Source organism: Lacerta agilis, chromosome 3 (genome assembly GCF_009819535.1).
Source record: "Lacerta agilis isolate rLacAgi1 chromosome 3, rLacAgi1.pri, whole genome shotgun sequence".
NCBI lineage: Eukaryota > Metazoa > Chordata > Lepidosauria > Squamata > Lacertidae > Lacerta > Lacerta agilis.
Genome location: NC_046314.1, coordinates 51,272,500 through 51,300,227, shown reverse-complemented (window position 1 = coordinate 51,300,227; position 27,728 = coordinate 51,272,500). Strand labels below are relative to the sequence as shown.

General features: G+C 42.5%; 1 protein-coding gene across 1 annotated transcript; it reads right to left on the bottom strand.

Moving 5' to 3' along the window:
• Positions 1-147: 147 nt before the first annotated feature.
• Positions 148-27,508, bottom strand: RFX6 (regulatory factor X6). Its single transcript, XM_033145387.1, has 19 exons — positions 27,277-27,508; positions 25,842-25,998; positions 24,773-24,896; positions 23,193-23,254; positions 19,655-19,732; positions 18,513-18,540; positions 15,715-15,822; positions 14,756-14,833; positions 14,554-14,667; positions 14,061-14,110; positions 12,929-13,088; positions 12,198-12,342; positions 10,707-10,816; positions 8,457-8,574; positions 5,846-5,968; positions 4,523-4,732; positions 3,833-4,348; positions 1,834-2,046; positions 148-475 (listed from the first exon to the last, which is right to left on the bottom strand). The coding sequence occupies exons 1-19, from the start codon at positions 27,506-27,508 to the stop codon at positions 300-302; spliced, it is 2,802 nt and encodes a 933-aa protein (XP_033001278.1). The 3' UTR covers positions 148-299.
• Between the last annotated feature and the right edge of the window lie 220 nt (positions 27,509-27,728).

Below are 27,728 nucleotides of genomic sequence, written 5' to 3'. Positions count from 1 at the left end.
GGAGAGAAAATGCAATGGACGATCTCTTTTCCTGTGTTTAAGACCAGAGACACTTGAGCATAGCTGTCAACCTTTACCTTTTTTTGTGGGAAATTCCCTTATTATAGCAGTGGGAAACAGCAGGGAGGGTTGACAGCTATGCACTTGAGACAGGATGGACTCTGCAACCAGCTGTAGTTGCTTTTTCAGTGCATCGTAAAATCTTCTTGGTAGTCTTAAAAAATGATGTGTAATACTTTTTCATTCCTGTTCGCCATCAAGTCCTGGGACTGAAGATGGGGTGCAGCCACTTCTGGAAGTCAGGTGCCTCCAGCAGCAGTTCCCATGAAAACAGTATTGATTGGTGGCAAGGTGGAGACCATCTCACTATTACCTTGCCCAGAAGAGTCCATTGCTTCCTGCGAAGGGCATTGTCTAGAATGTCCATACATACATTGGGAGGAGGATGCAGATATAGCAGGCTGCAGATCTGAAGCTACAAAGAAAATGGCAACAGTTACTACTTCCAGTGCTTAATTTCTAGGGGAAAATGGAGATGTAGGCCATGGCTTTAGTTTGCTTGTAAATAGCACCCTCTGATCTGCAAGTTCCACCCTGCTATGGGAGGACTTGCTCTACTCAGTAGAACAAGAAATACAATGTCTGTAAGTTTGGGAGCACTTTCATCTATTACTTTCAAGGTGCAGTCCTGGCACTACAAACAATTCTGGCATAAATTAAGCCTTCTTCATTCTTCCTGCCTGCAAACATAGATTAAGTAGCTACGGTATGTAAGGAACAGGGAGTTAACACTCTTGGGTGTGTGTGATGATCATGAGGCCCTGTTGGGTTCCTCTGAACCCCAGCTTTTATTAAAAAGACATTTCCAACCAAAACAAACATTTCTGAAGAATGTTCGTGAGAAAATGCCCAGCATTTCGAAAGGGGAGCCCCAGAGGACGCCTTTGAACAGAAAAGTGGGAGTGGGTGTGATGCAGAGGAACCGCCCTCCCACCATAGCTTTCCAAATCACATATGTAATGGGCCCTACTTAAAGCTTGGGGGAAGGGGAAATCAACCATTCATTAGTTGTGATTAATTTCTAAAGAGACGAATGGCAGCATTTCAGCCTTCCTAGACCTTACGCGCCTTCTGCGCTGAAAGTCTTACGTCTGAGATACATGGGGATGGTGGAGGAAATGTACAATGCCTCCATTCTAAAGCTGGGGTCTGGCACTGGCTGCGGGTTTTGCAGCTGAGATTCCCATGTAAGTTAGAACGTAAACCCATTTTTCATGCTTGGATCTAAGGCTTGTATCCAATGGGGCACTAAGAAGGCATCCAGTCAGTGTATAGGTTCTTCTACAATGGGACTCTCCCCAATTGCTTCTGGAGTTTTGGAGTCCCCCCCAGTCATTTAGGTGCAGATTTGGGGAGGGAGTGTATGTGGGGGAGATGGGAAGTCCCATTGCCCAAGTGAGAACCCTTGCACTGATGATATGCTTACTTAGAGCTGCACTGGATACAAGCCCACGTGTGGAGCAAATGCATGGAGACAAAGCACTTGTCTGCTGGAATTACACCTCAACTTTGGCATTTGGCCCAAAGTGAGAACAGATCCAACTCATATACAGTTGTGTGTGCGCAGGCTTTGCATGCACCTGTGCAAGTGGGCTCCACCATTCCAAGTACTACAAGTCCTATGCGCATACAGCTGTGCATGCACAGGACCTGTTCTCACTTTTGGCCAATGTGCATGACCAGTCAGCACTATTCTTCTCCCCGTCCAGGTGTTGGCCCGGTCCAAAACATGAGAGGATTTAGAGTTCTTGTTCTGCCATCAGACCTACTTACTTAGCGGGTTCTGACAGGCTATTGAGGCATCTCCATAATATGATGCTCCCTGTTTCCTTCCAGCATCCTCTAAGATGCTAAGTGGATCATGAATGTCATTGTATGGAGGCAGTGGTCTAATGCTGCTGATGCTGCTGATGACCGAAACATGCTGATCCACCATTGACCCGAGTCGATGGGATTCTGGGTAATTTATATTATTCCCATAGAACCCTGTTGACAGACAATAAGTGTATATTAGTTATAACAGACAACTGTTATATGAGCATTAGATCATCTAGAATGTGATCATAGATCATCTAGAATTCTGCCTTACAGCACCCAAATAAAATTAAAGTTCCATGTCTACAGTGAATGTGCACAGATATGGATATGGAGATATAGTTATGGATACAAGAAAGACAAAAAGATGGACACGCTGCAGAAGCCAAACAGCATCACCCTTCCATCTGGTAGCTGCTTATGTGAAGTAGCATCCCTGTGATTTGCAGCAGTTTTAACTAGGGAAACTTGTGTGGCAGTAACTTCTAAATACTGGTTACAGGTGGGTAGCCGTGCTGGTCTGCCATAGTCGAAACAAAATAGAAAATTCTTTCCAGTAGCACCTCAGCTGATCACCCATTCCCACCACCCTCTGAGTAATACCCCTCCCCACTCCCTCACTATATTTAAGGATCTGGTGACTTCTGTTTCAGTGTATCTGAAGAAGTGTGCATGCACACGAAAGCTCATACCAAGAACAAACTCAGTTGGTCTCTAAGGTGCTACTGGAAAGAATTTTCTATTTTGTTTCTAAATACTGGAGCAGCAATGGCTAGTGAGATGATTTGCTGGAGGATACCAGTGTCTGAATGGGGGGTGGGAGACATGCTACCTTTACCAGAGGGTGACCAATGGTGGCAGAGAAGAAATTGGGCATAGGAGGCTAAATTAACATCGTGTAGGTGTGTGGCTGTTGAGAAGCTACCATAAGATCACAATTGGGCATAAGATCAGAGAGCTGTACTCAATTATGCTAGCCTCCAAGCAGCTGAATGCTTACTTTCTCCATCATCTCATGATGCTATCCAGTATTACCACCTGGTCCCCCTACACCATGCTGGGGACTCAAAGGCAGAGGCAGCATGCCTCACAGTCCCAATTGCTTGGGAGCGACAATAGAAGAAGGTGATTGATTTTATGTCCTGCATGTTGGCTTCCTGGAGGAGGCTTTTGGTTGGCTGCTTTGAGAAACAGGATGTTTGACTATATATGGACTTTTGCTCTGATCCTGTTGGGGTCTTCTTAAGTTCTTACTCAACAGCAGACAGTGGTATTATCTAGAAAACTATCCTATGAGCTCCTGCTGCATAGAAATCAGGGACCTTTTATTCATTTCATTTCTGTTTTGTTTTGAGCAGAGTACCATGAAAGAGAATTCTTGTCCTCAAAAACTTACATTACAATACAAGCCTGGAAGATGCCACAAGACTCACTGCTGTTTATGCTGCAAGAGAGTAACAAAGCAATCCAAACCACCCTTTATGCCAAGCTGGCTTTGACTGAGCAGAGGTTTCCCTTCACTGAACTCTGTGAGCTAAGATGGCCTCCTGTCAGCACTGCTCTCCCTCTTCCACCCAGCAAATGGGCATGTGGAGGGTCTACTGAAAGACTCATTGCCACCAAGACCCAGAGGACAACCCAAAAATGGGTTCTAGGGGTAGGGAGAAGATGGGGCTCTGCTGGCCCAGGATCCACTGGACCCTGAGCTCACTGCCGATGCACAATGGTGTTAGGCCCAATCGTCTTGCCTCCATGAGCAACAGGACTACAGATGCTGTGGTGGCCCCACCACTCCACAAAGCATCACCAGCAGGGAGGGCAGGTTAAGAACATGTCTCAGCACACCTACCCCTTCCATAAGTTGTATTAGAGAGAATATACATAAACTCTGGAGCACTAGAGAAGAAATACAGATCAATGGAAATCAATAATTTAAAAAATCTGAACGTTTTAGTACCATTGGAAGCATTTGAGGAATATGACGATCCTTGACCAGAGCTAGCTGCTGGACTGCTCATAAAGTTGTAGCTCCCACTGTTCAGAAATTGCATGCCATGTGCCTCCTGTACTGTTGAAGAGGACCCATAGTTAGGGGGTGACCTTGTGCTGTATGGAGATACAGCACAGCTGCTGCTGAAGTAGTCTCTGGAGAAGCGCTGCTGCTCATTGCTGGCTGCAAAATGGCTGGCCTCTGCCCTGTGCTGATAGGGTGCAGAAGATGAGTGAGTCTGGGTCCTGAACATGACCGGGTAACCAGCACTGACTCCATAAAAGTTTTGGTTGGTTTGTGGCACAGTCTGGTACAGGGGCTCCGGATAAGAAGCACAGTGGGAATGAGATGACAGCGGTGGACCTACACTTGGAGGCCTGCCTGCCATCGGTCCCTGGTTGATGACGCTTCCTCGGCCAACCATGGCTGGAGATATGGGCGGAGTCATGAGATGACCCGTGCTTTGAGAGAGCTCTGTTTGACCTGGGAAAACAAATAGTAGAGTAGAGGGATGGTTTGCATGGTATACAGATTATTTCAAAACCTAAATAGCAGTAAAAAGCCTTCTCCCATGCTCCTTTCCATAGCACTGCCCACTACTACACAGGGAAAATACGAGAAAAGGATAAAGGGTGGGTGGTGGGATTTGCTTCCTACCTGTTAGCTGCACATTTTCAGGGTTCCCCATGGAGAAAGGATTCAGACCAGAGGACATGCCACTGTGCTGATTGGTTGGCAGAGAGAAATAGGCTTGCTCCACTAGGCATTCATTTTTCACAGAAGCATCACTGGAAAGTGTACCAGCCTTGTTGCGGTTTGCTAGGAAGCAAGAGCTCGGGGATGCAGTAAAAGTAGCTTTACTGGCATCTGGAAAAATAAGATGGGATTCACAATGTTTGAAATAAGAGTATGCACTGTTGTGTGCGTATACTGCTATATATTTATATGAATTGTGAACATGTAAGAATGGGTTGATCATTCAGGGACGCTTCTTAAATGTGTACTGTGAAAGAGCACACACTTGAAGTGCACGGTGGGAAGTGTTAAGCGAGATTTTCCCTTGAAGGGAGATGAATGAGTAACCATGTGTCTTTGGGACTCAGGCATATCACCATAGAATCATAGAATTGTAGAGCTCGAAGGGATCACTAGGATCATCTAGCCCAATCCCCTGCAATGCAGGAATCTTTTGTCCAATGTGGGACTTGAACTCACAACCCTGAGATTATGAGTCACATGCTCTACCGACTGAGCTATTGACTGAGCTATTGTCCAGAGTGTTTGGACAATATAAACCCGTTAGGTATGTTTAAAAAGAACCATATCACTTGATACCTGAATATTTTTTAAAGTACTCTTTTACATATCATACAGTACTTTTTCAGGGTTTACAGTGGGTACCTATTCTCCTCAGGGTATTATTTAAAGGCTCAATATATCCAAGAGATAGCCTTCTTCTCTATGACCAGCTAGTGTTTTCTCGAAGGTTACCTTTCTTGATTCATAATCCCTCTGCCATTTCCAAAAGTTGTTTTCAGAATCAACCTCTGCAATTTGGAACTCCTCCCACCCCCAGGGGCTCACCAAAGCCTTAGCTCAAGCACCAACCTTTTTAGGGTTGGCATTTTGTGACTCAAGGTGAATTAATAGGAACAAGTGGGGAGCAATCTGTTTTAATTTTAGTTTAGCTTTATAACAGCACATTTCTATGCATTCCTGCTCAGAAATGTGTGTGGACACTGAGTTCAGTGAGACTTATGTCCCAATAAGTGTTTTTAAGACTGCAGCCTTAATCTATCATCCATCCCAAGAGAAATTTAAATAAACAAATCACCCTGCCAATATTAGGTATGGAAGAATAATTATTTAAAAATGTCAAAACAACCAATCAGCTTGGCTACCATTGCCTAACCACAAACAAGTGTGAACATCATCAAAGCTTCAGAACTCCCAGGGTTATAAACTACCAATCCTAGTTACCCAGATTCTTCATATACTTGTCCAACAGATTCTGGAGTTCTTGTTCTTTGTCGTTGTTAAACTGGGTCTCCATAGCAAGCAAGATGTATTCGTCTAAAAGCATGCGGACCAGATGAAATGAACCTTTGCAGGGGGAGAAAAGAGGAGAGAGAGTGTGTATGTCATAAAGTTATCTTGGTGACCATCTCTCAACACTCTACAAGAAGCAAATGAAACAAACAAATAATTGTTGGACTTTCAATGACCTGCTAAGACCAACAAGAAGCAGTGCTTAACTTCTCACTCTAATCTTGCTCTGCACTGGCCCCCCTAGCTCAATATGTTGACTGTCCTGTAGGTTATTTGGCCACTAATGACATCAAAGTACAACACTGATGAAAGTGAGATATGCTTTATATTTGAAGAGGGCATACATCAGAGTAAGATAAAGCTGAACTCTGTAGACAGAGTCCAGGTTTCCTATATTTCAGTTTCCCTTATACGAAACAACAAGAAAGTAGTTGGCAGAGTCTTGCTAGCAGACTTCTGTAGAATAAGAGTAAGAAAATGAGCACATTGTCATGAAACCTTGACTTAACATCACTTTTAAGATCTAATTCTCAGCAGTGGCTAGGGGCACTTCGAGATGATAGAGCTGTCATTAAAAAACAAAAACAATCATTTATTCCTGGTAGGGGTTGAAAGATCTATCAAGATTGGTTCTGTCAGTTTCTCATTTCTCCAATCTTAAATTCAGTTTTCCAGTTTTGAAGCAATTTTCAGTTTAAAAGTATGAAAAATTCACCAGTATTTTAGTGCAAATTTCTCTTTATAAACACGTTTATTTGCAGTTTTTACTAATGTACAAGCAATTTTCCCTAACATGATTTATTTTTGTATTCTATGTATTATTCATTTTCTTTTCACTAATATATTCATTTTTGTGCATACATTACATGCATTTATGCACCCAGATATATGCATTATTATTTTTTTGGTAAATGCTGGTTTGTTGTAGACCTGCACCTCAACATTCAGGTAAGTTTGAATTTTGAAGGATAAATGAATTGAGTTTCTCCATCCCTAACTCCAGGGTTTGTATAAGAATTATAAAGGAAAAAGTGCCTGTGAACATGTAGAGAATAAAATGCTCTCTAAGGTGAAATCACCTCTTCTCTATACTGTACCCTTAGAGGTATATAGGAAATGATTGAGGCCCATCTTGGCTGTGTCCTGGAAGACCTGCTCCCTGCCTTGCAGGCCTTTTCCCACCTGGACTGGGAGGATAGGGCTCTGACGGACTCCAGCTACAAAAGCTGAGGCTGCAGGGTGTTGCTTATGGCTGTTCACAGGGGCTTGTTGCTGTTGATAATTCTTTGTATCTTTATTTTGTATCTTATTATTTATGTGGAAATAACAATTGGGTCGTATAACATTTGATGTTTTGTTTATTATTTATGACTACTTTTGCTATGTTTGTACTTATTTTTTTGGATATGTTGTAAGCCACCTTGAGCATGTTTTTAACTTTGGAAAGGCGGCATACAAATAAAACGATTGATTGATTGACTGATTGACTGGACATAGAAAAAACACAGTATATGGTTTGCATACAAAAGGTGACAGGTTTCTCCAGGTAGGCTTGGAAAATCCTCTTGCCTAAACCTCAGGAAACCCACTGGCAGTCATTGTTGACAATACTCAGCTATAGTTACAGGTAGGTAGCCATGTTGGCCTGCCATAGTCGAAACAAAATAAAAAAAAAATTCCTTCCAGTAGCACCTTAGAGACCAACTACGTTTGTTGTTGGTATGAGCTTTTGTGTGCATGCACACTTCTGTTTCAGTGTATCAGAAGAAGTGTGCATGCACACGAAAGCTCATACCAATAACAAATTTAGTTGGTCTCTAAGGTGCTACTGGAAGGATATTTTTTGTTTTGTTTTGAATACTCAGCTATATGAACCAATAGTCTGACTCGGTCAAAGACAATTTCCTATGTACACACATGTAGATAGGGAGGGACTTCCGTATGAGAGGTTATGAGCACAAGTTCCAGACAAAGCTTAGTCCCATCACCTCTCATGTAGAAATTAAACATGGCATGAATCCTGGCATCTGTGCCTTTTAATGGAATAAATACAAACCCATTGCCAAAAGGCAATAACATAAGTACACCAACAAAAACATCAAGAAAAAATTGCTTCTAGTTACCAGTACATGGAGGTAAAAGAAAATCACCCAGCATCTCAACAACAAAATCACTTTTTTCTCTAAAATTAAAAGAACCAATTATATAATCCACCCAGATAGACAAAAGTTTGGTTGGAACCAGGGCCTACCAGAGCCCAACATTAGAATTTATTTTTAATGCCATGGCTCAGTCCTGGAAAAGTAATGTAGGAACCACTGACCATGTGCAGAAAATACTTCTCACAACTGAGTAATCCAACTAGTCTCTATATGTCTGCATTAGAGAGGACTTCTGTCTGGCTTCTGGGAAAATAGGCTCGTCTGTGTGACTTTGAGACCACCTAAATGGACGTCCCACCTCATTTCATTTGGTGGGGCCCCTGGTTACACCTTGCCATAACTTAAATAGGAAAACAAAGAATTTGAATAAAATCAGATACCAAAACTTGATGCGTTGTTCAAAGTGAGAGTGTGCATTACTCGAGCTCCAAAAAAGCTCCATTTGAGAAGAAAGTCTTGTGCCCTCTTCTTTAGGGATCGACCATTCTGCTTACTTGCCTAAACAAAATGGCAGGGAGGTGGGGGTGGGGGAGAGAAAAGATATGAAAGCCAAATCCACATGTAGTGGAAACTAGAACATACCTGTCCCGCTGTGCAGTACAGTATTTCTGGAAGCCAATGCCCATGCATCTTATCTTGCTTGTAGTGAGCTTGTTTGAAGATTGTGTGTTATTTATTGCAATTGACAACTGGCTTTATCAAAAACCAGTTATTGTTAGTATAGACCAGGGGGAGACAACATGGTTGCCCTCTGGATGTTGTTGGACTCCAATCAGTCCCAACCAGTAAGGAGCCTATGGGCAAGGATTATGGGAGCTGTCATTCAAAACATCTGGAGGGCACCATGGTGGCTGTGCCTCATATAGGCCATAATTTTGTAACCTACTGTTGCAAGGTGAACATCAGTCAAGAGTGTTTTCACTTGATGTTGGGAGAAAACAATGTTTTCTAAGAAGTGGAGAGCACAATCCAGGCTCCAAACTAAGGACCTTCAATGCTGTGATCTTACACATGTTTATCCCACTGAGCACAGAGGGATTTGCTTCTGAGTAAACCCCACTGCATCATTAAGGCTGCAAGAACCTAAGTCAACCTTGGCCCTCCAGATGTTTCTGGCCTACAACTCCCATTATCTCTAACTAGCAGGACCAGTGGTCAGGGATGATGGTAACTGTAGTCTCAAAACATCTGGAGGGCTGAGGTTGAGGAAGCCTGGCCTAAGCATTTTTACACTTCATTCTAAATAATGGTTGCAGCATCACCGATGCACCTGCAGAGACACTTGATATCAGGGCCTGCTTCTCTCTCTTGTTATGCATGCATGCATGCATACACACAAACAGAATTTTATTTGTATGCTACCTTTCCACAGTTCAAACCAAGCTCAAGGAGGCTTACAACATGAAAAAATATGCAACTACAACATAACAAAAGCAGTCATAAACAACAAACAAAACATTTAAAAATACAAAACCAACCCAAATAAATCACAACAAAATCTAAAATAAAGTTACAAAAGACCAACAGCAACAGCCCTTGCCCAGCAAAACCCCACAATACCCCCGCAAGAAATTGTGCTATCAATCTGTCAATCCTTTCTGTGTCCAGGCGTTGAAAGATGCTCTGACACTGCCTCCCTTGCCAGGACCCAGCAGCAGCTTGTGGTAACATTATGAGCTGCCCCCTTTTCAATCAGCAAACAAAAGGAAGCCATTTGGTGTGATGGAGAGAGGCCCTGCACTTTTAACTGAACAGAAGGTAGAGGGCAATGGAAGGATTACGTGTTCTGTAAATCATTACCTCTTACTCAGCTAATCTTGATTCATACAGTAAATTGTTCAGCATTTTTTTCCAGACGTGGGAGGAAAACACTGGAAACTATACCTGTTTGCCCTAGAACAATGTTCTGCAACAGATGCTGAATGGTGGACAATTCCACCCCTCCCTTGCTTCCTCTGTTTAACAGTGATTATCTAAAGATTAGCTAAACAGAGCTGAGAATACCATTTTACTCTGCAATATTTCAGTTCGTTCTTAAACCAGAGGGCTTAATGATCATTTGAATTGTATAGTGATAGTGTATGGATTTCGAGGCCTTAGGGTCTTCTCACAAAGTACAGGCGTACCTCATTGACCCTTACGAGGATGCTGGCGCAACTCCAGTCAGCCCACCCCCCTGCCGCTGTTGCCCTCCTCTGGCCATAGGACTGGAGGTGGCTAGGGCTGAAGCTGGGTTTTCCCCCTCCTGCCCTGCAGCCTGGGAGGCCTGGCTTAATAGACTACAGTATAGAGTATAGAGCAAACACACAAAGAATTGGGTGACTTGCTTTATTGAAATATTTGGTCTGGAACCAAACCTGCAATATCTCTTACTTATTTCTATCAACTTGAAGCCTAACAATACATTGGATTCAGTTCAGATGTAATAGTCCCAGTCCAACAAACTGCTACCTTGTGTGCCCTCATTCTCTGTGTTGTAATTAAGTTTTGGTTTGTTAAACCACAGTTTCCCATTGTATTCCCACCCCCAGGAAAGGGAAGGTGCCAGTTGGGTACCACCAGAGGGAAGGATGCTGATCATAAGATGAATAGACTTTATCAGGAACAATTTGATTTCAGTTGGGGCTTACCTTGATAACCCTTTGCTCAACCACAGTATCCAGCCATTCAATAAAGGACTCCACAGTGGCATTCTTCTTTAAAAGGTCCTTCAGTTCTTGAAACACTGTAATAGAGTCATCTACCATGTAAAAAGGAAAACATGTAGTTGCATTCTACTCTGAACAGGAGAGAAAGCCACTCACCAGTCATTGATAGTTTTGGAGCATGTAAAGGAAAGGAAAAGGAAGAATTAGAGCAGCAGAGGTGAAATGAGAAGATAGCATCTGGAGTTCATCAAAATAAAGTCCATTGAATTGAATGGGCCTATTTTGAGTATGTCTTAGCTGGATACAACCCAGTAGCTTTGGCTGTTGCTTAGTGTACACCCTTATAGCAATTTTCAGAAACATGGGAATAAAATACCATAAACTCTTGTTGGTTTAGTTGTACTCAGTCTTATACCAGCTACCCTGACTAAGTAGACTTTAATGCCTCACCCACTTTGGCATGTGGTCTCCAGAGGGTTTGTACCATATCAATGTGACCTTCAGGCAAAAAATGGCTAGGGCACGCCTCTTGATTTAGAGCAACCTAACTCAGCGGTCAATTGTGGGGCTACATTCACCCTGTAGAAATTTTCTCCTGTGGATTAACCAGTCTTTTCCTGTCTCATAGTAATGATAAAGCTATGCAAGCAGAACAGAAGAATGGAGTAAAAAAAAGAAGAGGAAAAGAAATGGCACGGAAAATGTAAACGTGTCTTTAAAAAACAACAACATTACTTTAAAAAAGGAAACAAAAACCTGTTCATAAACTCTGAAACTTCTTATTCCTTAGTGAAATACTTTTAACTACCACACAAAGAACACAGATTGTAGCCAGGCAAAAGGAAAAATTAGCCAAGTCACCATAACAAGCAATCGCCAGAGATAAAATCAGTATGCCAATGATCCTGTAACGATTTCAGCAAAAGTCTGAAATATCAAAAGTGGTGGTTCAGGAATAGAATGAAGCTGATTTTTTCAAATAATATTTTCAGTTGTATACAATCAGCGGCCTCTGTCACATTCCCAAACCAGGTTCTTCAATATCAGTGGCCACCATGTGCATGGAATGAGAAAGAGCTCCTCCCAACATTTAAGTGAACATTTAAGTGAGCTCTTGCTTCCATGCAGCTTCAGGCATCTGTAGTAAACATCTACAGGTTAAGGCCTATTTTCACACATGAGACATAAATCACCTTAGACTTAAGCTGTTGGATAGAGCAAAACTATTCCCTGGGAATCATTTGATTTTTCTTCTGGCTTCTCTTGGACATTATTAACATCATTATTAGTATTTCTTTCTTTCTTTCTTTAAAACATTTCTATACCACTTAAGATTTCAAAAATCTCTTAAGTGGTGAAACAATTGTTACAGGACAGAAAAGGTTTAAACATGATTTTTAATGTAACATATTTTAAAAGAAATTCCATGGGTGTGGGGAAGAGCAATGATTCCTCCCTTGACCACCAACTTACATTCAACGTAGCCCTCTCCCTCAGAAACCATGCTCCCTGAGACTGTGAGCAATGCCTGAGATCCAATGCTGTGCAGATCTACTTTCTCAATATCAGCAACCATGGCGTTCACTATATGTTGATCAAAAAGAGCTGGTCGAGCAATCTGTGAATAGGCAACAGGGAAAACTATGCTGAAAATGCTAATAGAGATGGCACTACTGTTTCTCTTTATGTTTATGTTCAGAAGACTGTACAGAATCAGTATTATTATTTTTGTCCCCCTTAATGTTTTCTGACAGAAAAAAACAGAATGAACACTGAAATAGCTAGACGAAAAAACCCCCCGAAAAATTCATCTTGCGAGGGAGCCCCATAGACTTTTTCGTCTTGCGGGGCAGCCTCCCGCTAGACGAATGCCTTCGTCTAGCGAGTTTTTCATCTAGCGAGGCATTCGTCTAGCGGGGCACCACTGTATATTATCCCATGTGGATGGCCTCTGCTGATACCCTGGTAGCCCACTTGAATGTGGAGTTAACCAGGGCCATTGACTGTCTGGCTCCAAAGTGCCCTCTCAGATGGAGCCTAGATGGAGCCCAGATGGCCCCATGGTTCTCCCCAGGGCTGAGGGCAATGAAGCAATTGCTGAGATGGCCAGAGCATCAGTGGCAAAAACCAGTGTCTCTTGTCAAAACCTTCAGGTCACTCTCTTCATCATGCATGCCACGCTATGACCTTTATTCTAGATTTACCTGAGCTAAGTGCAGAAAGGAGGTTTGACGCTTCAGCGAAGATACAAATCTTCGTGCTGTGGGTAATTTCTTTATTGCAAGGTCTTCTGGTAGATTTTCTAGTGATGAAACAATCCAGTGTTCCCAGTTTTTAGCAAAACTTCTTATATCAGCCAACAAACTAATGAAAAGGAAAATAGTAGATTGGAATCAACTTCTGGATTTATTTTTGTCATAATCAAGAATGGCTGAACAAAAATGTTGGACAATCTAAGCTGCATACTTGATAAACCAACACAAGCCAGACTGGTTACTTGGTTCTCAAAAGCCATGTGGCCAAAACCTAAGACCCATTGCATTTGCAAATAAATGCACATGACTAGCAACACTGTGGGAAGCAATGACAAGTGTCACATGGTGTTATTATGCACCAGCATAACAAGATGGGCCAAATCTATTGTCCCAGCAGCCCAACTGCTATTGCCTGACATGGCAAAGTAGCAATGTGCAATGGGTTCTGGCTTTAGCTAAATCAACATTTGCCACTGCAATCCTATCCAATCAAAATATATTAAGCCTTCAACCATACTTGATACTGCATTAAACAACAAGGAATGAAACAATACAAAACAATTCAACCTAAACAAATATATCCAACAGACACCATTAAAAATATATTAATACTGCATATCACTGTATAGATAATGAACACTGAGACAGCTGTTTAAGAAGGGAAGGCTGAATGCAATTTTTCCTTAGCTATCAATCAGCATTGGCAAAGCTGAAAGTGCTAACTCTTTGTTTTGTGTTACGTGTACAGTCCAAATCTAGCGAGGGGGAACTTGTGTACAGCCCTGTCTACTGATGGCGGAGATTCAGCATAAGGAACCGCTCACATACTGCCCTTTTGTACATATAGAATTTGACTGCCTTTGCTGGATGAGAACAAATAAATGCAACTGAAATTAGCAAGTGAAACACTGCTGTCCATCAAGCTGCTCCATGTTCAACTACAATAATTCACGTCATTAGGTGTTGAAAGATCAATGTTTTTTAAAAATGGGAATTCCTCCCCCCCCACCTTCCATATCAGTTATCAAAATGTCCACGTTTATTATTCAATCAACATCATCTCATGCAAGTAATTGCTCACCTTTCTGGCATTTCTTGCATAGTTGCAGGGATGAGTACATCTGTAAGGACCTTGAATAAAAGGGCAGGAAAATGAAAAGTTCTCGAACATCAACACATTCCGATGTAGGAGGAATAAACTAGTGATTACTAAAGCTTCCTTAAAATTGCCTTGTCTACACTTAAGAGATTGTTTCAACAACCATTCACAATCATTAAAAGTTAACAGACTGAAGAGTTTGTAGAAACTTTAACACTTCACTCAAAAGTTTGTAGAAACTTTAACACTTCCCTTCCCTCCCCAACAACCATTTCTCTATAGGTGGTACTCCTGATAAAAAAACTAGAAGGAACCCTGGCACTCCTGTTTTCTATCTGCGGTGATTTTAATTATTTTTGTATGGAGGAGTATTCAGTCACATGAACCCTGTATGGAGACTGAAGCTTCCCACTTCAGTGAGGACTTAGCTTGGGACAAGATTTCTATTCTCCACTTTAGTTAACACGGAACACACCTTGTATAGTATTGAGTCGCAAACACAGAAGATGTCAATGATCACAGGGTTTTCAAGCAGGGGGAGGAGGTGGTCGGGCATTCCTTGCCAAAAATGTAATAAGAAATGTTGGATCTATGGAAGAGCAAGCAGAGCACAGATATGAATGATATGATGGCCATGACCTTGTACAGGAAAGTGTACATACTCAAGTGAAGCTTACCTCTTCAAAGTTTCCATTAATGGCATTGTCGAGGACACACTGACAATGGGTTTTGTACATCATGATAAGGGTATCAACCTATTTCAGGAATAAAAATAAAAAAATGAAATGAAATGAAATTTGGAGACATAAGAAGCCACCTTATACTGTCAGACCATTGGTTCTTCAGTCTCAGTAATTTGCCTGGCATACACAGACTATATCTTTTACAACAAGTACATGTTGTATGCTTTAGGTAGAGTGCCTTTCCAAGCTAAAGTGTCTCCATAGAAACCAGTGTCTACATTTTCATGGACTCCTGTGGGATCCAAAGTAGCCTATATCCAAGGCTTGTAATGAAGATTGCGAAAGTCTGGGAGATCCCAATGATCAAATGGACAATAAGCCAAAATTGTGAAACGTTTTTGGTGAGATTATTCATAAAGGTCTACATTTTATGTGATTGTTCACAAAGGTCTATGAAGAAATGAACCCAATCTGCTAAGTGAAATGCCCAGTGCTCTTTTCTGTCATGTAAACTCCACATGTACATAATTTAAAAATAGTCAGTAAGTACAAGTGTGCTATCTTCTGTTCAGTGACAAAACGGCAGGAGGAAAAATCCATTTAATAATTTGCCCCAATCGTTTGCTCCTATCTTATCAGTGCTAAATTAATCCATTGGTATTTGGAATGGATAGTACTCCTAACTATTTCTTTGTTTTGCCCTTCTTAAGGCAAATACCATCTGTTTGTAAAATATTAGGCAAGTTAATATGTAAATAATTTAACCACTTTCCACCGGAGAGCCAGTTAAAAGGAGATAATAGAGGTTTGCTCCCACTATAAATCAGTCAAGTTTGTTTGATTATAGACATTTCTACTTGTTTCATGTCACTACTACTGTGAAGCCTTCAAGGGAAGAGACAGAATAAAAAGGAGCTGATTTAGTTCAATATATTATCACTTTACATTTTTACCTTGTCTTTGGAGATGCTCCCGTCCAGTACAAGGTGTTGGGCGCTGGGAAATTCTGGAAGGAGAGTCCCAGTTTTGGAGCTCAGTGAATATTTCCGAGTGAATCCACCCTATAAGATGGAAAACAATATTACATCTTCACGTCAACAACCAGCCACAATTTTAGCAGGATAAAAGTTGGCCATACTAATTGGCATAAATTTACAGAATTATGAAGCTGGCAGTATGAAACTTTTTGTTTTTGTTTTGATCAGTATTTTGTTTTTATATTTAGATTCCATATTTTTTATTGAAACTACGTTTCTCTCTCTCTTATTTATTTGTACTTCAGATTTGGTTTTTTTTCTAGTTTCTACTTTGCAAACCACTTAAAGATTGCTTATATTAAGTGGTGAATAAATCAATTAAATTAATAATAAATCTATGCATATGAAGACTAAATGAGAAAAATATATACCACCGTATATATTTAGCACATAGCAACACACACACACACACACACACACACAGGGGGGGCATTTTCTGGATCAACCAGATAGCTCCAACTTCCCCACCTGCCTATGTCCCTACATTAATCCTAAGCATTAAAAGGACAGAAGGAGAGGGAAGTGGCAGGGGAAAAGATTTTCTAAAAAACCCTGGATGCTTCTTCCTGAAATGATTCCAAAAAACGTGTTTTCTCCTTGTTGCCTTCTTTTTCATACCTGCCCTTTAAATTTTTTGCATTATATTTTAATTTGTTTTTCTTTCTGTGTTGTTGTTGTTTTTTTAAAAAAAGAAAGAAATAAAAGATCTTGAAACTGAAAAATAAAAGATTTTGAAACTGCAAGGAAACTCACATTCTCGGGATACATTATCATAATCTGCATATAATGTGGAAATTATTCATTTTGTAGCTTTTGCAGACTTTTGAATTTCTAAGAGGAATTTGGGTGGGATCAGAGGTAGAAGGATTGAGAGCCATAGAGGAAGGCTCCCTTTGATTTCTGGACCCTTGGCAGATGCTGGGACACAACATTTGTATGGAGTGTGGGTAACTATGTGTTGGTAACCACTGAAAGCTAAATTTATTTGGATCCCATATTTCCGATACTACAGTTTACAACATGGATCCAGATGCACGGAATGTGAGTAATGGCAAAACATTGAAGAAGTGCAACATCAGTCTGGCTTGAACATTGCATCCATTTATATTTATTCCAGTGACCACAGCCTTTGAATTTGTTATATATTGGCACTCTCAGAATTAGCATGCTGAGTGACACAAGTCAGGCCATCTAACTAAGCAGTCTGTCCATGGCCAGTCTCATGATTCAAGGATGGTATTCAACGGATGTTTTAAATCAGAAATTCCCAAACTGTGGTCTGAGAACCATCAGTGGTTCACAAGCTTCATTCAAGTGGTCCATGGCATGCCTGTGGATTTGTGGTTTAAGACAGGAGATGGCACATCCATCACATTAAATATTTTTATTTTATTTTTAATGGTTTATTATTGCTTCATTTACTTCTTATATTGTGTTTCATTGTGTTGCATGGAATTCAAATTGTAATGCCATAAAATGCAACATCAAAGAAATAAACGAAGCTCTAAAAATACCATTGAAGCATCTGGCACATTACAATTGCTACGAGAGGTGGAAAAATCAGGAAGTGGTCTACCAAGACCCTCAGCAATTTCCAAGTGGTCCACAGGGGTAAAGATTGGGGAACCATTGTTTTAGATTTTCAACAATTTAAAGTAAAATAAAGTGAGCAAGGATAGAAATATAGATAGCCAGGCTGCACCTCACCTAAGAATCAGGCTACACAAACACAGATAAAGAGCTAAATGAAAGAAGTGATGTGTGTTCACATTCTGTATTGACACAAACATTAGGTGGTTTAAAAAACTGCCATGAGTCAACATGGCTGCAGTCGAGCAATTACCTATCAGCATTTGGAGACTTAAAAAAGAATAACAAGAGTAATTTGGGAAACATAATGATGCAAGTACCCCTCAAACATACAAAAATGAGGGGCAAGGGGAGCTGAGGGGGGAGGTGTGGTGTGAGGGTTTGTGTCGAATGCAGAGAAAACATTGGCATGATGAATTCAATAATGAATCTGGAGACTTGGGTCTCAGCCACCCAATTGCCATGGGTGTCTTTCACTTTGAAGGAAGTCATCGTATGCCTGCTTACTGTGAGAGTCCATGACAGCAATTGTTTGTGGCTCAATTAATCACAGACTCTTGAATGGCACAATAAATGCTTTAGATAAAGGAGTTTGCTGATACTGCTGCCTTCGCGGTGGGTGAGGGGAGCCAACCATTTGCAAATCTGTGTAGCAAAAAAGGTTGTAGATAGAGGCTTGGGAAAGTTCTGGCTATAATCAATTAGCATAATGTAATGAACATTATTAACTGTAGTTCTGTAAAATATTCATACCTTATGTTACCTGGGGGACATGTTGATAAACAATCTAAAACTTTGGTCCTCCCCAAACCGGGGGGGGGGGGGGAGCTGGCATTGGGAAGAGCCTTGTTGATGCCTGACATATATGGACTGTGCTATTGTACAGTTTAGTTGTTAGGTCTCCTTGAACTTGGTTGTATCTGAGTGGAGTCAAAAGTTTCCTGTAGCTGTTTTGTTCTTAAATCTCTAATTTGAGCTCACTTACCGCTCTGGATCAAGAGTCTGCATTTTCTAGTCTTCTCATGAAGTATAAACAACAGGCCACAACTACATGAGATTTCACTATAGGATCAGCAGGGCTGATGTTCCCACCACATTACAAAAGCATATGAAATATTACTCACCTCATTCTTCAGCTTGCTTCCAGAAAACCTTTGAAAACCAAGATATTTCACATTTACATTAGGATGTAAAATTTAGGAAATGTTGAGAAAAGTACTACCACCCACTAGTTATCATGTTTCATAAAAGGGAGGGTGGTGCTTTTTTGAGGAGAGTGAAGCAACACCTATTTCCACTTGGTCTATAATAACAACAACAACAACAACAACAACAAGAATAATAATAATAATAATAATAATAATGATGATGATGATGATGATGCAGGTATATATTCAGCTATACTGAAATTTCAGTGGTGATGGAGACTGAAACATTATGTGACAAATTGCCCCCTCAAACCAATGCACTAGCTTGCTTTCATACCAGTGGTGACTGCAGACATATAGAGGTCTGTTTTTCCTTAAGATATTTTCTGCAGTCAGAGGAAATTTGGATTAAATGCAACAAAAATTATGGCCTGACATTTTGACGTGGATGTTGCAAAAAGCTTCTGTGCATGAGTAGCCGTGGTTCCACAATAAATCCCTGTCTGCAAGCAGCCTAACTCAGTCCCAGAATAGCTAAACGTTTGCCACTTTTTTTGATGACTGTGCTTAAGGAGAGCCTTTTCTGTGGTGGCTCCTTGTCTTTGGAATGCCCTCCCCAAGGGCACCTACTAGAGACCTCATTTCTCTCATTTAGGTGTTAGACAACACAATTTCTGCTTTCCCAGGCATTTAAGAGCATGTTCCCCAAAGTGTCCCCAATAAGGGGTGTGTTGTAGAGTTATGCAATTGTCCCTGTTGGCTTCAACCCCACCCACTGTCAGGATGTTCCTCCCGCACGTAGACGGCCCACAAGGCAATGAGACCGTAAACCAGTTGTTCTCAAAGGGTGTGACACGCCACACTGGTGTGGCAGGAGAGGGTAGCCATTAATTATATGTTACTTATAACACATAACACAAATAATTGCCTTATATGTTATAAATCAAGCCCCTCCCTTGTCCACACTTTGAGCATTTGCATGTTCAAGCAAACATCTGATCATGTAATATAATAATCAAGTGGTGAAAAAATCAAGTGTACATGTGTGAACTAGTCCAAGGTTTTTGAACATCATTCAACACTATATCAGTTATACTTCAAATGTTATTTTACCATACCTTGTCAAACCTTTTCCAGAATACACTGAGTGATAGTATGCACTGCTTTCTTTAATACCAATTCCATAATAGTGATATCTGTAGCAGGGAAGAAGCCAACAAACAGATATAGAGATAAATAGATAGATGATAGATAGAGATAGATGATAGATAGATAGATTGATAGATAATAATAATGATGATGATAGATAGATAGATAGATAGATAGATATGTAGATAGATTAGAGACAGAGACAGAGACAGAGACAGAGACAGACAGACAGACAGACAGACAGACAGACAGACAGACAGACAGACATGCTGTTAAAAGGGGCACAAAAAGTTGAGGACAAAGCAGAACTCAGACTTTCAAGTTTTATTTTTTTTAATGTTCATTAGGTAACCTTCATTCAGTAATCCTGTCCCCAAAGACAGGACATTATTAAAAGCTAAGATTTGAACTTAGGACCATGACTAGTCAAGGTGATGAAAGACCCAAAAGTGTTATCACAATAAGAAGTTTCACCAGTGTGCATGCCTTTCCTTAAGACTCATAAGCAAATAAGAGAAAAACAACACAGTAGTTTATATGATGGCATCCATTTTGTCATTAGGTATTGATAGGATGTGGGTGGTGCTGTAGGTTAAACCACAGAGCCTAGGGCTTGCTGATCAGAAGGCTAGCAGTTCGAATCCCAGCAATGGGGTGAGCTCCCGTTGCTCGGTCCCAGCTCCTGCCCACCTAGTAGTTCGAAAGCATGTCAAAGGGCAAGTAGATAAATAGGTACTGCTCCAGTGGGAAGGTAAATGGCATTTCCGTGCGCTGCTCTGGTTCACCAGAAGCGGCTTAGTCATGCTGGCCACATGACCCAGAAGCTGTACACTGGCTCCCTTGGCCATTAACGTGAGATGAGCGCTGCAACCCCAGAGTCGGACACGACTGGACCTAATGGTCAGGGGTCTCTTTACCTTTATTGACATTAAAACCAGGAACCCAACTTATTTGGATTTTTAAAAACTGCTTATTTCCAGCAGTCTGAGGTATGCCATAGTGAAGTTTAGCTAATGAATAGTTTACTATCTGTAACATAAAAGTAATTAAAAATAAAATAAAATATAGTATGATAGAAGAGGGAGGATCAAGAAGAGGGAGAACTGATTTATAGGATGGATAGGCTACATTAGATGGGATAGATGAGATAGTTTTATTTAGTGTCTAATTGGTTTTATTGTACTGAAAATAAATAAAAGCTGTGATGACAATCTTCATATATGTATTTTTCGTCAAAATTTACTGTAAGAAGCAGAACAATCTCTCTCCCTCTATTTCTTCACCCTCCCATTTCCATGCGCAAGGACATATGGACATATGTTCCTGTGTGGTGAGTAGCCCTGGCCTGAGCATATGCTGACACAAATGATGGCTGATAAGGGCAATGATAGGATTAAGCTGCTCAGACACTTGCAATAACTCATTATCGCAAGGCCAGCTGCCATATCAGTTTTATTAACCCACTAAATCACTTTTAATAAATAAGATAATGCCTTTCAGAAATGGCGCAGGGAAGCTAAGATTTAGCATTGATCAAAGTCTACAAAGAAATTAAACTGTAACTCGAGCTCAAACAGCCCACGGCACCTGCACTCCATGACACCTACACAGGTCATCCCTCAACAGGAACTGCAGCTGCACAACAGACCTTGGCCTTGGTCCAGAGGAAGTTACTTGTGTGGCTAAAACCCTATGACTTAATTTAAGCATAACTAATTTATCTGTCACGTTGATTTCAATAGGGCTTATGTCCAACTGGCTTTCTCCGCGCTGCGCCATTTGTTTAATGGTTTCTACTAAGTTAATTGCCTGTGGAATTTCAGTTGTGTGGAAGGGCCTGTTCCTCCCGGGCTTTCCATCACGTTTGCCATTTCGCAATGCTTACTCTAACCTCTTCCATCTTTCACTCCCTCCCCCTCTTGTTCACTCAGCCCGTTCATTCTGCCTTTTGTAAACCACTTTGTGGTTTCATTACAGTCAAGAGGCATATAAATGTTGGGAGATAAAGAAATAATTTTTTCAGCCTTTTCATCAAACGTCAAATTAAATAAGGCTTGGTTATAGGAAATCAGTAGGAAATGAATCTCACCTGGGCTCACACAAGGGTATTTATAAAAGATCAGACCTAGAGTACATGGATCTGGCTCCCAATTAGTTTCTGGACCCAGTTCAAACTGCTGGTTTTGAGCTATAAAGCCTTAAATGGCACAGGCAGTGGCGGAGAGCAGGCGGGGGCATGGCTGGCGCGCGTCCTGGGGGCATGGTGTGCATCCCGGGGGGGGCATGGGATGTGTCCTGGGGGGTGGTGTGCATCCTGGGGGCATGGCGTGCCGTCTGTGGGGGCATGGAGCCCAGCGTGGGGTGGTGGTGCTGGGGGTGCTGTGCTCCCCTGCCCCTCTTTCTCCGCCAGTGGGCTCAGGACCGCAATACTTCAAGGATTGATTCTTCATATATGAATGAACCCAGACCTTGTGATTATCATTGGAGGCCCTTATTCTTGTGCCCCCACAATGAGAGGTCCAGAGGGTTGGACCCAGAGCAATCATTCTATCATTAATCTTCCCCATTAATAATGCCCCTCCTGCCCACCTAGCAGTTCGAAAGCACGCCAAAAGTGCAAGTGCCGAGGGCCTTCTGGCGAGGGCCTTCTGGCGGTTCCCTTACTACGAGAAGCCAAGTTACAGGGAACCAGGCAGAGGGCCTTCTCGGTAGTGGCACCCACCCTGTGGAATGCCCTCCCACCAGATGTCAAAGGAAAAAACAACTACCAGACCTTTAGAAGACATCTGAAGGCAGCCCTGTTTAGGGAGGCTTTTAATGTTTAATAGATTATTGCATTTTAATGTTCTGTTGGAAGCCGCCCAGAGTGGCTGGGGAAACCCAGCCAGATGGTGGGGTATAAATAAATTATTATTATTATTATTATTATTATTATTATTATTATTATTATTATTATATAGGTACCGCTCCGGCGGGAAGGTAAATGGCATTTCTGTGCGCTGCTCTGGTTCACCAGAAACGTCTTTGTCATGCTGGCCACATGACCCGGAAGCTGTCTGCAGACAAACGGCGGCTCCCTCAGCCTATAGTCCATGACTGGACCTAATTGTCATGGGTCCCTTTACCTTTACTAATAATGCCCAGTTCCACAGTTAGGTTTGGGGGAAAGCCTTCTATCAGCTCCAATAGGAGGCTTTTTTCAAACCTAACTGCTGTGTGTGACTGCGGGGTGTGTGTGTGTGTGTGCTTATTTTGGCAAGTGCAGCTAGGCCCTTTGGCCCTGCCTGCTTTTCATTTGGCCCCATCCATGCAGCCCCTGGAAGATCTGCCACAAGAATATATGGCTCCATGTCTGAAATAGATTCTACCCCCTGTTTTAGAGACTATTTATTAATTCATCTCATATGAGAATTCCCGTTGTCTGATGAATGATTTTATGGCTTAACACACACATTTATAGATTGAGAAATCACAGCTCTGAACCGCTAGAGGTGGAATATCTCTTACTTTGAGTGGCCTCTGGTTCCCAGCCGCCTTGTGGTGAGAAGAGGAAATTTCTGACGAATAGTCTAGAGTGAAAGATCAGAAATTAAGTATCTATAATGGGAAGGCAAAGGCTGTGGCATTGTGTTCATCTTCCCTGCCACTCTCATTTCCCACATTATGAAACTTGAATGTAAAACCTCCATAGCTTAAGATTTACATCTCGGAACACAGAAAGCTGCCTTATGCCAAGTCAAGCCAATGGTCCATTTTGCTCAGCTGTGTCTACAACAGCTGGTAAGAGATTTCCAGGGTTCCAGGCAGATGAATCTCCCATCCCTACCTGAAGTTTCTGGGGGTTGAACCTGGGACACTCTGCACACAAGGCAGATGTTCTTCCACATTCTGTGTCACAAGAACAAGAATCAAACAATTTTGGACAAGTGGGACAAGAAAAGCCCAGTGTCGCTTTTAGCATCCCACGTGAATTGCCCTGGAAGCATCAGCAAGACAACTGGACAATATGAGTAGCTGGACAGTTACTGAAAAGCCAGGTGGGTTTTAAAACAAGGTTGTTTAGGTTGGAGAACCAATTCATTCAATGTGGTTTGAGATAAGGAACTCTGAACTTGAGATGTGCTGATACTGGGTTGTTGTTTTTAAGTTCAGTAGCATAGCTAATCTTGTTTTGAAAGGCCCCCCCTGGAACTGACTTCTGCAACGGGAGAACTGAGAGTGAGCCGAGCTGCCGAAAGTCACTGCCTGACTCCACAGACACCACGGCTCAGCAGCCAACAACAGAGCAAATTCCCTGGAGCCGCAAAGCCCAGCGTCTAATAGAAAGAGATAATCCCACTGTTGCCAAAGTTCGGAAAAGGAAGTAATGCAGTTGGGGGTGGGAATTAAGGTTAATTCACTCTTGTTGGTACTGAAGTCATTTAATATTATTGGAAGACATGGACCCCCCTCCCAATTTCATTAAACTAATGTGCTTCAGCTCCACAAAGCAATTGGGAGATATCATGGGTGTTTTTTGAACTCTGAAGCTTTCTTGGTGTTTAGTTTCACCAGTTCCTAGTAGTTTGGATTTAATTTGGAAAGCCCACCTCTCACTTTGATTAAATGATTTCAACATTAAAGCGTGGGTGGATATTTGTCAATTGGGGGTAGGAGGGAAGAGGAAAGATCTGCTGCCTGCAACCCTATCCTTTTCAATCTCTTTCATTAACTGTGCCCTAGTCTCACAGTAATTATTACAAAAGTTCCATGCTTTTCAACTTTGTCGACTCCAGCAATCCTTTTCCTATACCCTGCACCTCTTCAGGTGAAGGACTGATTCTATCCTCCTGCAAATCCCGGGCTTCTACTACTGCCCCTTCTCAGTCCCATGTTGCAAAACAAAGAAGGACATTGAGCATATACTACCAGGAGTAAGATTTAAAATAACATTTCACTGAAAGCACAGAGGGCTTTGCTCAGTCCTGTTATCATGGGAGAAATCAGAGGCTCAAATTAAATGCCTCTTGAAGAAAACGAGGGAACTGGTTTTGTTTATTTCAAAAAAGCAATGAAATGAAAACAGGTGAATCAAATGCCTTATTTACCTTCCCAAATGTGGCAGCACAGGCAGGTTCAAGTTTCTCCTTCCTGCAGAAGTCCAGGTAATGTGCATAGAGGATGCACCTTGGCAAACAAACTCCTTCACATACAATATAATTCTCTTCCAACCTAAAGGTGTAAAACAAGCCAATAACATGAAATACTCTGTCCTATCCTAAATCCTAGTTTATCTACCTTTCTTATGATTATTATTACTGACCAGCCCAGAAATTGGAAAAAAAAAGTCCTGGCGTTTTGTACTGTGTGAATATCTCCACCACTTTCTTTCAATCATTTCCCCTAAATGTTAATAGTCCTGTCTCTGACCTAACCCTAAGCCAGACCATAGCCTAGCATGAATACAGAGGTGTATTGGCTTCCAGGGAGCATATAACAACTGCATGGCTGTCCTTTTAGCTCAGCAGGGCACAGCAGTTTGCCCAAGCTTTGGTTTAGTGTGTGCCATCTGCATGCGGGAGCGTGGTTAAGATCATTCTTCCTCAACCATGATTTGTAAGCAAGGTTTGTTTAACCACAATCCTGCGTGTGAATGACATGTGAAGCCAAAGCTTGGGTCAGCTGTCACAATGAGCTGAAGGCCGCCCAAAGAGCCACCCAGAATGACTGGGGCAATTATTATTATTATTATTATTATTATTATTATTGAAGCAGGGAGAAGCAAAGCAGGTGGGAGCTCCTTTCCAGGTGCCAGCATGTGTATATGGTCCTGGTAATCCATATTTAGGCTTACAATGACATGGAAATCACGCTAGCCTAAACCAATTAAAAATGGACACATTAAATGGGGGAAAGTAACACTGTGTACACAGCATGGAACACTCTAGGTGCTTGGACTGCAGCTCCCATAACCCCCCGTCCAGCGTGGCTGATGGGGAAATATTCTTGGAATTATAGTCCATAATATCTGGAGGGCACCATGTTGTATACCCCTGGAGTAGCAGGAAAGGGGCATTACATGTCTACTCCAAAGCAAGTGCCATTGAGTTTAATGGGACCCACTCCTCAGTAAGTGTGCAGAGTTAACCAGCACTCTGGAGTGGCCAATGGCCTTACCATTGCAAGGTGAGCTGCGTCTGCTTCTTCTTATCCTTCATCATCTGAGTGATTGTTTTCTTCGGAGGCGAGTGTTTGTTCAGAGATTTTATCTTACTTTCATGGCTCTTTCCATCTTCCTCTTCCAAGGAAAGGGGTTCACGGCTAAAATGAATTTCTGAGCACAAGGGAGTTTAAGAAGAAAACACAATGAATCAAAATGAACTGTGGGCTGTTGGTTCATTTTATTTTGCTAGGCCTGGGAACTCCACACAATTTAGAACTTGGATTTCTTGGATGGGAGCTTTCCTCTCTTGATGCAAATCAGAGCCACATGGGGAGAAGCCCAATCCAGATCAGGTGTGTTGCAAAGGCAAAGAGACACATCACGCATACACACAAATGCATCTCATAGTCCCAATGCAACAAGAGCAACATCCCCATGGCTGCAGCTGATGACATCTAGATTTGTCTTCTTATCATAGAGCTATACAGAGTTTTAAAAGATGTGAAAAGAAGAATGTCTGGTAGGCTTACAGGAAGAGGTGAATATTTGGCCCAATCAATGCTGCTGTTTTAGCTATTATATTCATATCTCACATGCAGACTGTTGAATTTTGGGTACCTCGGTAACATAACCCCATGCACCAATAGAAATTACTCCAGTAAATGTTCCTTTGGCAATTTGGAATCTGCAGATACCCAGCTGAGGGAATGTCCACCTCAGACTTGCAGACTTTAGCATCAGCAAACACTAGGCTACACCACTAACAGACACCACCTTGCACATCTGTGTAGTAAACTGAAGCCAAGCTCTGTGACTGTAATTCTAAGAAGCCCAGCTAAAATCAGGGAGACTCGCATTCCAAGCCTATGTATTTATTTAGAAGGAAGTCCCACTGAGTTCAAGGGGACCTCTTGCAGCCTTTCGCTTTCTGTAATATGTTTAGGATCTGGGTTTCAGAGAGAGAACGGCAGCGAAAGGGAGGGAATTCGGTGGGAATGAAAGCCTTTGTACTTTTCTCACCAAGCTGAGGGGGTGACGTGGGGTGGGGGGTGGGGATGACCTGTGCGCCCTTTTCGCCGCGTACTTGGAATGCAATGGGAACAAGATAAACTCGGCACTGGCTCCTTGGCATCTCTTTCCGCTGCAATTATTTGGAAAGACGTTCCCTTTGCATCTGTGGGTGGGAGGGTAAGACAAGGAGCTTAAACCGGAGCATCCTCCATCCTGGTCTCTGCTCCCAGTGCCAAAAGCAGTGCAAATGGGAGCAGGGGGTGGTGACAAATCCCCGGGGCAGGTGCAGAGTGCGCAACGGCATCGGTCCCAACCCAGCAAGAACAAACGAGGAAGGGCTCCTCGATCCGAGGCTGCCCCCACCGGCCCTGAGTGATTGTGACCCCCCTCTCTCTGGGCTGCTCCTTCCCGCTGGCCGGCGTGCAGCTGCCCCCTCACCTGCCTTGATCCCCGCGCGGAGCCCCGGCTCGTGGGCCCCGCGGCGCTGTCCTCCGGGCAGCGAGGCGGCCTGGGGCGCCTCGTCCAGCAAGCCTTGCGCCAGCAGCTCGGCGTAGCAGTCCTCGTCCTCCTCTTCGTCTTCTTCTTCTTCGTCGTCGTCCGCTTGATGCGGAGGCTGCGGCTGGCCCGGCGCAAAGGCGCCCCGGGACGGGAACTTGGCCAGTTTCTCCATCCTCAGGGCGCGGCGCCCGCCCCGTCCATGGAAGGTCGGGGGCGCAGAGAGGCTGGAGAGCACCCGGGGAGGCGGCCACCCAACCCCACTGCGGCCCCAAGGCAGGGGTGGGGGGTGGGGAAGGACAGGTGCGCGATCTGGAACGGAGCAGGTGCTGGTCAGGTTGGCACAGGCGGAGCCGAAGGGACATGAGACGTCGAAGGCTCTCTCCAGCCAAGCT